General features: G+C 33.7%; 1 protein-coding gene across 1 annotated transcript; it reads left to right on the top strand.

The window, feature by feature from the left end:
• The first annotated feature begins 5,824 nt into the window (after window positions 1-5,824).
• Window positions 5,825-9,807, top strand: LOC106296039 (probable pectate lyase 1). Its single transcript, XM_013732081.1, has 5 exons — window positions 5,825-6,034; window positions 6,751-6,831; window positions 8,110-8,856; window positions 8,946-9,084; window positions 9,241-9,807. The coding sequence occupies exons 1-5, from the start codon at window positions 5,934-5,936 to the stop codon at window positions 9,466-9,468; spliced, it is 1,296 nt and encodes a 431-aa protein (XP_013587535.1). The 5' UTR covers window positions 5,825-5,933; the 3' UTR covers window positions 9,469-9,807.
• The last annotated feature ends 1,209 nt before the right edge of the window (window positions 9,808-11,016 follow it).

The following is an 11,016-nucleotide window of genomic DNA, read 5'->3' as shown; positions in this document are numbered from 1 at the left end:
TATAGAAAATTTTCGAATCTGGTAGTTGAATTTTGCTAGGAATTTACGACGAAAAATTAGGTTGGTGGCAAAAAAAACGTGTTAAGTTGGTGGATTTCTCGTTCTTTCCTCGTAAGTTATTTCCTCGTAAAAATCATGCTAAAATTACGACGAATTTGCGACGAAACACATTTTTCTCGGAAAAACCACGTTAACTTACGACGATTTTACGAGGAAAATCTTTACTCGGTATTTTACAAGGCCATTACGATGAAACTTTATTTCCTCGCAATTTCATCGTTAAGTCATCGTAATTTCACGAGGAATAGTTTTCCTCGTTAAATTTCCTTGCTAAAACTGTGTTTTTTTGTAGTGACGTCCGATCGAGAACATATAGATTTTTGTTTTGTTCGTACATGCAAAAATTGTCATCTAGTTTATAATAAAAACAAAACTACATATAAGCCAAAAAAAACAACGTCTCTTCACAGCAACGGCAATGTAAAATGTAGAGTGGATCCAAAGCTCCAGCCATTCAGTAATTCTGATAACGTTTTGGGGAGTGTCGGTGCTCAAGTTAACATAGTAGGTTAATAGCAAACGACAAATATAAATATTTCGAAATGTCCACTATGTCTATTTATATAAAGTTACCTAGAATGTAACTTTTAAAGTTAGTACAGTCATATACATTTCTGGTACGTACTTGATCATGACGATGCCGTCTCGGTGATTTGATTCAAGCCAATCAACTGAGAGACTTACATGCAACAAATATGTCCTAACTGGAAAAGTAGGTAACGACGGTTAATTGTTTAGATCATTTAATTCTATATATATTAGATTTCGTACATTTTTCATTTAGTCGGTTATCTAGTTAATTAATGAAAAAAACAAAACACGGATCGATAATTGTTTTTTCTCCGGTAAAAATGTTAAGTAGGTTTTGATTTGAGCTCTTTGCAAGGACGTCTACAACTCCGTCTTGTCCTTGTTTGTGCCAACTCGTACACGTTAAGATCGGTGCTTTGAATGTTCAAGGATTTCGTTGGGTTCGTGTCCTAGAGCATCGTCGGTTTTCGCTGGGTTCGTGCTAAGGATAAGTGTCGTCAGTCACTGTTGGGTTCGTGCTGAGAGTATGCTTCGGTCTTGCTCAAAGCGTCGTCGGGAGACCAGGGTTCGTACTTTGAAACATCGTCGGAAAACTAGAGTTCGTGTTATGTGGCGTCGTGGGATTTTCTAGCCATATTCACGGTTGTAGATCATATTTTTAGCATTAAGACTTGTAGTTTTAATCCTAATGGTTGTCCTTTAAGATTTTTTTAATTTTTTGGATCTTAAAGAACTTGTATCCTTTCATTTTCATTAATGAACAGTTTAGCAAAAAAAAAAAAACTGTTCAGCAGTAAGCAATGAATATGCATGGGATACGAAGAAACTAACGTTATCTTATCGACTATATATTGGCTGGTCAAAGGTAAAAACACTATATGGTACGTAGAAATTTGCTGGTGAATAGGTAATAACAACAATATTAATTACATAATTGGATAATGGTTTCTTGCTGTTTTTCACTTATGCGATGAAAAGGGGAAAAAGGACTAAAACGATGAGTAAAACAGAAGTGACTGGGAACCAATTTGACCCCGCGAGTTTTGGCGTAACCAAACATTTCGCACCAACAAGATCTTCTCTTTATTGTAGCTTTTTGCACTTTTACAAAAGTAATTTGAGCAACAAAAGTGTAACAAAACTAAAGTTTCAATAATTACCAGTTACCACCAATCCAACCTCTCCCATGATGAACACACATGGTACACATCATATATTCGTATATATGGGAATATATATTACAAAATAAAAATCATATTAAGTTGGTGTAAGATAAGCAGTAGGACGTTATTATTGTTAGACTTTACATTCGTAAATTTAAATCCGGCAACAAGCGATTCAGACATTCTTTGATATTAGTAAATTTAAATCCGGCAACAAGCGATTCAGGCATTCTTTGATATTAGTTGAAAATCATTATAAACTTGGATTATGCATAGTCATTCAACTTTTTAGTGTTATGTGTATTACTTTTAAAACTGATTGGATCAACCGATAGAATATATTACATTATAAGAGTGTTGTTGCTCAAAAACATTCAATTGCACTCGAACGGAGACGAGTGTGTAATGTCACTAATATTTACCGAGATAAAATGTTCTCAGTTCTGAACCGTTTGATCATGTCATCGATTGTTAGCATGTCGTCGGATAATCATTCTGTACACAACAAAATAATATAACTTCAATGGTAAGTCAAAATAGTCAACTCTGTTTACAATATAAATAAAAATAATCATTCACCATTAAAAAACAAGAAATAATCTTTAAGGCTTAATGAAAAGATGAAAACCCTATCAATTTGCTACAAATTTGGTTAATCGTCAATTGTCTTATTAGGGTTATCCGAGAAACGTTGCATTCTTGACCGGTTATAAGTTTTATGGGCTTGAGCAAATCACTAAACATATTTTTAATTATTATTTTAGGACGAAAGATATATATAACATATTTAGAGGTCAAAGACAAATGTTTCATCTCGCTATGTTTAAAATCGACTTTGAATGCTAAATACTTCATGTAAAATTCTGTATATAGTTATATACATGTTTGAATGTTAAAATTAGTTTTTAAACTATGGGTATTCAATTTAATCTCAGCGTAGTCAGTAACCAAACTGAACCGAACTAAACTATGAATCGATTTAAAATCAAATATACTTTGAACTGAAGTATGTAGTGAACACTTCTATTTTTTTCATAACTATATATGGTTGGTGGTTCGTGTGAGAAATTTAATATGATTGATGATTATTTATATCAACTAAGTTTGTTATTTTTGTTATATAATCATGATGAAACTCTGCAGTTAAAATTCTCTAGCGTTTGGAAATATGGAACCCACCGAATTAGAATGTGCTGAGAGACGTGGACCCATGGATGAGTGCAGCGGTAGTCATGTTAATTACAAAGTTACAATACTCTTAGTTGTTGTTGTTTTGACAAATAAAATAAAATACTCTATCTATCCAAAAAAATACAATACAGTCAATACTCTTAGTTTGAAGCTCGATTGGGTAGAAGAAAGAACTTGTGTGTATTTGGGATAGAAAAGGATTGGGGACATGATATCATTAATACGTCCAAGTATGGTAAGACTGGGACTGAGGGGTAAATGGGTAAAATAGAATTACGAAAAGCGTGAAAAAAATACTTGACATTATGATGAGTATTGGTTGTTGCATGGGAACATTATTCTTGCTCCCTATAAAGGTATTTACAACCAAATTTTAATCATTGGGAATATTTACATATAACTACAAAATTTTAATTTCACGAGTAAAACCACTAAGTTTTTCAACTATAGCGTAAATAACTATATATATATATATACGTTATTTTAAAAAAAAATTGGATAACATAACATGGCATCAAACTATAATGGTTTGTTATCACCATTCTAGTTATCACCATCATCAAAAAAAAATTACAATTTTATGGTTTGTTATCACCAAAAAAACAAAAAAAAAGGTTTGTTATCACCATTCTCATCTAATTAACATATCAGTTGTTACGTGTTACTAAACCTAATTTATTAATAATTACAATTTTAAAAATTTACATTCAAGTTGCAGTATAAATTAACTTATGTCAGAATACACAATTATTTACTGATTTGTTAAATCTGGTGCAAATTAACTGGACTACAAGCCAGTGAAGATACCCAGTTCATTGATTTTGTAATCTAACTATGGACGACAAGCTAGTATATCTATGAATAATTGTAGAAAGAAGTCATAGTAGGTTTTTTCAGACCGGTCTAGAATATGATTTGCTCGATTTATTATTTCAAATTGCTTTTGCAATACAGTTTCCATTGTGCTTTAACCGATTTGACCAAATTTATTGAGCACCCAGACCCAGTTTTACAACCAATAGTGAGAACAGTTTGAAATTCTTTGGATTAGTTAGTCAACGACTCAACGCGTATTCTTTAAGTTTTTGGTGACTTATCTTTCTTTGTAAGCCGTGATTAACGCCTCCGAAAATCAGTGACTATATAGTATATGCCTTCACGGAAAATAATCTGTATTTTAAAATACTAATGTAGTATATACTCCAGTACCCGCTAATTCAGCAGGAAACTATGACAACTTGTTTCCGTGTACGGACTCTCTTTCCCTTGCTCATATTTTATTGATGAGGTGTTACTACAAGTCTACAATTCAAAGGAAGAAAAGTTAGTAGCATTATCTATTTTCTGCTTCAGTCATATTCAATTGCTGTTAATGCGAAAGTGAAAGCATTAGTTCGAAGCCAATTAACTTCTTTTTTTTTTTGAACTTAAGCCAATTAACTTCTTCATCTTCTTTGTTGCTTCAGTCATATTCGAAGTCATTCAATTATTATTTTTACTTCTTTTTGATAAAGGCCTTGCTATTTAATTAAAAAGGAGAAACTTAAAGTCATTCAATTATTCACAGGTCAATAATTATTAATTACCATTTGATTTTATAAGGTAAAATTTTGAAATTCGTGGCCATTCCAGTGAATCTATAACTACTATTCTTAAGCTAACTAAGAGCATCTTTATCGCTCTATGAAAATGGTTGCTTATGACCTGGGGTCCCACCAAAAACACAAGCATCGTCGCTTCCGCATGCAAAATAAGCACCGAGCTTTCTTTGTTTCTTGTACTGTTCAAGGGCCCCACCAATACATGGCGGTCCGGGATTGGTGCATTTTTTTTATTCAGACAAAAAAAAAATTTATGCAACCTTTCATAATTGTTGGGATAATGATGTTCTAATCAAGTTTATTAACGGTGGGTATAATAGCGTCTACAGTCGTATTTTAGATGACTTGATTAATGCATATTAAGATTTTCGCTTGAGAATGAATTTTAGTTTGGAATAGCATTTAACTACTATATAAAGAGGAGTGGAATTTGAACCCCAAGATAGTAAAGAGTAAAATTATTTTTTGTTTATAACTGTTTATCAGCAAAAGTTTGTAAAACTGCCTTTTAATTTACTGGCTGGTTAACTGATCAATAACTAAGATATTTTACATGTTAGCTATTAGCTTTAAACTCTAAAATATATATTATCCATAGTATTACAAATATTTATATGATTTGAGTTATTAAATTCATTCATGTATATTTATTTTTACTGGCAATGAAACTGATAACATATTTATTTTTTTGTCTAAATATATTTACATAAAACATAGAGAATGGAGGAAAACATTTTAAAACATATATTTAATTACAACCCTGCCTAATATTAAATTATTTTAGTGAATCCTAAATTATAGACTAGTAATTTCTTTGGAATCAAATATAGAGATAGTTTACATTTTGACATAGGTTACTAGAATATCATTAATATTTTATATAAATATGTATATAACATCATTTGTCTTGCTTTAAAAGGTCGGATGTTTATAAATAGTATGCTTATTGATTACTAAAGTCTATAAGTCTAAACAAGCAAAATACTATGTTATTGACTATAGATTAATTACATACATATGAAAGGAAAAAAAGGTATTCGTTGGCAAAATTGTTAAAGCGTGCGAGGTATGTAAATCAACACGCTTGAGCAGTTAGTGGCAGTTAGAACGGTAAATAAAGAGGTGGAGTTAACAACTAATCACGTTAAAAAGGCAAAACGAAGAATCAAATTGTACCACACGACGTCGTATGGATTAGATACATAACGGCCGTCTTAACGGCTCCTTTTCGTGTCGTCTTCTTTTTCCCCCTCTACAGATTCTATAAGAGGGGCCACTACATCTCCAAACTCGTACATTCACTGTCTTTTTATCTCTCACTTCTCTATCTCTCCTCTGTTCTAATTCTCTCGGACCACAACAAACACTCTGTTAAGCTTCGGCTCCAATGGCGGTTCTTCCGACATGGATTTTAGCTATGATGTGTCTTCTCTTCTTCGTCGGAGCAATGGAGAACAGTACACACGACAAGATATCATCTCTCTCCAGGTCTTTTATCTATACTACCTCTGTTTTTTCGTATGATATGCATCTTTCGATATAGAGAAGAAAATTTATTTAATTAATTTGTTTTACATCATTGATTCGTTACATTGTTCATTCTTTTTTTTTTGAACTTACATTGTTCATTCTTGAGCTACATTTTCGCCAGATTCCAAATAAAAATCCAAAACACCACTATAAAAATCATTTATTTTCACTGTTTTAATTCCTTTTTCAACGGAGAAAATTAGCAGGAATGAGAAAATAGTTTTTGGTTGTTTTTTGCCTTTTCGATCTCTACTACAATACTAGCTTCATCGTTGTTTAACCAAATAACCTGAGCCGTTGAAATTTGTTTTGTGATCCAGATCCAACGATCTAAACCGTACGTTCTGCCTTTTTAGTTGCATTACGTACACTCATGAGTCAACGATAATGTGTAGTTACAATTGACTGTTGTCAATTACCGCTTTAACCTTAGACAGTGGCTACTCAGTACGCCTGTCGGAATTGATCGATAGGGTTAGTTTCGTCGTTCGATAGTTATGTCTGAAAGATTTAACGGTTTCTCCGGATAGCGAATTTTATGGAGCAGTGTAGTGTGTGCATTCTCCAATGATTAAATTTATTAAAAACATTACTATATTGTCAATCATTAATTTTCTCTAGATTCTCAAATTTTTATTTCTATTTTGTAAATGATCTTATTGTTTATTTTTTAGATCGAACGAAAATGAATGGAACGCGCATGCAGTGACAAATCCAGATGAAGTAGCGGACGAAGTTATCGCCTTGGCTGAAATGTAAGTTTTTCTTAAAACTATCATTTGATAATATATAAAGTAGTAAGGGGAAAAGTCATAGAAATTCAATAATATTTGGGTATGGTCCAGTGAGTCCTAATTAACTATTATTCATTTACAATAGTGTTGTGACTTTTGTTTCAATCTATTGTCGGATCAAGATCCATCATACAAAGCTGTCACATTTATTTCCTCTCTAACTAATTTAATTCTTACCCCATATTCACACTATTTATAACTATGACAAATATAGTGTTCGATAATTAATTTATTCTTGCTACTAGTGAGATCTAGTCCCGTGAACATTTGCTACTAATTATTTTTTGTCAGGCTCATATCTTTAAGTAAGATATCTATTAAGTATTTTATTTTCATGAAACGAGATATTTATTGTACCTTTTCTTTCCTTTTTTTAATCTTTCTTTAAAAAGTATACATATTTATACTATTTATATCACCTACTACAGGTTCATGCATAGAAATTGTAAAAGTTAAATTTCATTGTATTCTTTCTCAATATAGTATTACATTTTAACACTGTTCGCAATAGTTCTCAGTTTTTTTCTATTTCTTGTCAACTGCTGTTGAACTAGTAGTTATAGCAGACACTTTTCAACGCAAACACCACATGCACTAATGCTAGGCAGATCCGCGTCCAACGAATTATTGCATCTACATGTATATCATGCCTCCCACAAAATTAAATTATCTTTCACATCGCCAACCATTCGTATACGGCTGAGTACACACTGCGAATTCGTTAACATTTACTTTCAAAATACGTACAATAGTTTTTTTAAATAATATGCATATTTTCTGTTTTTAAATAAAATCCATATTTCTTTTGTATATTTTAAATAGGTTTTGAAAAGAAAATATATACAATTATTTTGGACAGTTCCCATGTGGTCATAACAGAACAATGTACACTTTATACGGTCAAAAAAACAAAAAACAATAAGATCCCAAAACGGTATCCGTTAAAACGGACGGACTTGAGCGTCGGTATCCAACGGCAATATTCTGTTTGGCCTTATTTAACGGTACTCTGTAACGTCGTTTGCTTCAAGTATCTTAGCCAGAGAACCTAATCCCACCGACACACGTCTATGAAAAAAGTCTAAAAATACTATTTATATCAACAATGTCATGTGCACATGATCTGATGTGATTTTGATTTTTCTAACAATTTATTTTAAGTTTATGATGAAGTTTATTTTAAGTTCACAAAATAGAATGAAATATGAAACTAATCTAAACCGGGCAATGATTTTACAGGAGTGTAAGAAACCATACCGAGAGGAGGAAGCTAGGTTACTTTACTTGCGGAACAGGCAACCCGATCGACGACTGTTGGAGATGCGATGCCAACTGGCACAAGAACCGCAAACGCCTAGCGGACTGTGGAATCGGATTCGGAAGAAACGCGATCGGTGGACGAGACGGGCGTTTCTACGTAGTCACCGACCCAAATGACGACAACCCGGTTAACCCTAGACCGGGAACACTACGTCACGCCGTGATCCAAGACCGACCGCTATGGATCGTTTTCAAACGCGACATGGTGATTCAGCTAAAACAAGAGCTGATCGTCAACAGCTTCAAAACGATCGACGGACGCGGCGCAAACGTTCACATCGCTAACGGCGGTTGCATCACGATTCAGTACGTGACGAACGTCATCGTGCATGGGTTGCATATTCATGACTGTAGACCGACGGGTAACGCTATGGTGAGAAGCTCAGAGACGCACTTTGGGTGGAGGACGATGGCGGATGGTGACGCGATTTCGATCTTTGGATCGAGTCATGTTTGGATTGATCACAACTCGTTGTCTCATTGCGCTGATGGGCTTGTGGATGCTGTCATGGGCTCGACGGCGATTACCATCTCTAACAACCATATGACTCATCACAACGAGGTTATGTTGCTCGGACATAGTGATTCCTACACGAGGGATAAAGCCATGCAAGTTACTATTGCTTATAACCATTTTGGTGTCGGACTTATTCAAAGAATGCCGAGGTATGTCTAAAGACGAACAAAAAAATAGAGTATGCTCTGACGTTTACTCTGTTTTGTTTTATGACCAATAAGAATAACTTTTCTTGCAGGTGCCGACACGGGTATTTCCATGTCGTGAACAATGACTACACTCACTGGGAAATGTACGCGATTGGTGGAAGCGCAGACCCGACAATCAACAGTCAAGGAAACCGCTACGCCGCCCCGAAGAATCCCTTTGCTAAAGAGGTAACAAACCTAATCAAAACCATTGAAACGGACGAGTGACTGCTGGGACGAAACTGATACTACATGTTGTGGTTTCGGGCTTCGGCTCCAAACCTCCTGGTATTGAAAAAAAAAAAAGAGTGTGTGACATTATGGTATTGAATGTTTTTTTGATAGGTGACTAAGAGAGTGGACACACCGGCTAGTCATTGGAAAGGATGGAACTGGAGAACGGAAGGAGATTTGCTTCAGAACGGAGCTTACTTCACTGCTTCTGGAGCCGCTTCATCTGGTAGCTACGCACGTGCCTCTAGCCTCGCAGCTAAATCTTCTTCATTGGTTGCAACCATTACTAACGACGCTGGAGCTCTACCTTGTCGTAGAGGACGTCAGTGTACCTCATAGTTGTTTTTAAACCTCCTCCCAACACCATTTACCACCAAAATTCAAAACCATCTTCAATTATATTTAGACAAAAGTGTACATTTTCACACATTTGTCATTTAAAAAAGCCAATTATCTTTCTTTCTTTTTGTGTGTTTTTGTATCGATTTTTCTCAACCTCGGGTTTGCTTGCTTCAACCGCAAGTTAACACAAGTAAAGGGGGAAAAACAACCTTTCATGTAAAAGAGAAAGTCCCGAAGTGTTGTTGGTTCTGTCTGATAAACTCAGGTTGTTCTTCCATTGTCTCTGTCATTTACCAAGGAAAAAAACAAGAATATACTGTCTTGTTTTTTCGTATCTTTCGTGTATTTCTTGAGGCTTATAATTTAATATAGGGTCTAAATGATTTGTGAAACTTTCTACTTTTCTTTGTTTGCTGGATTTGTTAGCTTTTTCCCACCACGTTGTTGTAACTTGTCATGATTGGTACATTTTAGCTTTAGAAGCAAGCAAGCAACCAATACTAATTGGCGGTTTATAAAAACTTTACATTAATGTTATTTTGACAACACTAGAAAAGCTTTAATTGCGACAGATTCGAATACCCAGCTATCTACAGACTATCACCCGCAAATGTTTTACCGTTTTGCCTTCCAACCACATTAACCTTTAGGAAAAAATATCACATTCAAATTGTTTATGCAACTAGCATCATAAGAAATAAATTATCAAAAACGCTAGGGAATAGTAGTATGCATTATAAAATTATAGAGACCGTGATAGCCTGTTAGTGAATTTATATTAATCCTAAACTTAGTCTATTTTTTTGTATTAAACCCATATTATATGTATTAATTAACACGTAATCCTTTTTCTTTTAAAAGCATATCTTTTGTTGGGAAGAAAAATTAACATATCTATTTTTATTTGGCTTTTTGCATTGGAAAGTTGATCCTTAACATGAAAAGCAAGAGAAGCTTAAACACGCTTAATCGGCTCCATGTGCTCACACATGACAAAAAGAAGTATCAAAATCACAGACAAAATGTTCCGACAGATAATGATAACCTTTTATTTTCACCATCATAGGATTTTGTTGAGACTAATTATGATTATTTACAACTAATTAACAGATGAGTTAGGGGACCATATATTGTCTACAACTTAAAGCGATATAGGCTTTTAATAATCCTAGATATGTGTAAAATTCTCCATATATATATGTAAAGAAAAATTACCTTTATAACAACTCTGTGGAACATAAATATTGATCTATCACTTAACATTGAATGATCGTACAGCGATTGATAACACATTAACCATTTCTAAAAGAGTTATTCTTGGGTTCACCCCCTAGGGTAATCTTTAGGTTCACCCCCTAGGGTGAATCTTTAGGTTCACCAACCAATAGAAAATTGTCATTTTAAATCTAGTATCTTTTAATTAAGGAAACCAAATAACTTGCAAATTATATTATTTTTTCAAAATAAAATTTAAAAATAAATAAAAATAATATATAAAAAACGAATTAAAAAAAAAAATGTTGTCAACAAAACACTAAACCCTAA

Source organism: Brassica oleracea, chromosome C5 (assembly GCF_000695525.1).
Source record: "Brassica oleracea var. oleracea cultivar TO1000 chromosome C5, BOL, whole genome shotgun sequence".
NCBI classification, from domain to species: Eukaryota; Viridiplantae; Streptophyta; class Magnoliopsida; order Brassicales; family Brassicaceae; genus Brassica; species Brassica oleracea.
This window is presented reverse-complemented; position numbering and strand designations above follow the sequence as displayed.

What these genes read in the sequence shown, in the direction of transcription:
- LOC106296039 (XM_013732081.1), top strand. Translation starts at nt 5,934, where the DNA reads ATGGCGGTTCTTCCGACATGGATTTTAGCTATGATGTGTCTTCTCTTC. An exon ending in AAGATATCATCTCTCTCCAG is followed by an intron (nt 6,035 to 6,750) that starts GTCTTTTATCTA and finishes TTTATTTTTTAG; the next exon opens with ATCGAACGAAAATGAATGGA. An exon ending in GTTATCGCCTTGGCTGAAAT is followed by an intron (nt 6,832 to 8,109) that starts GTAAGTTTTTCT and finishes ATGATTTTACAG; the next exon opens with GAGTGTAAGAAACCATACCG.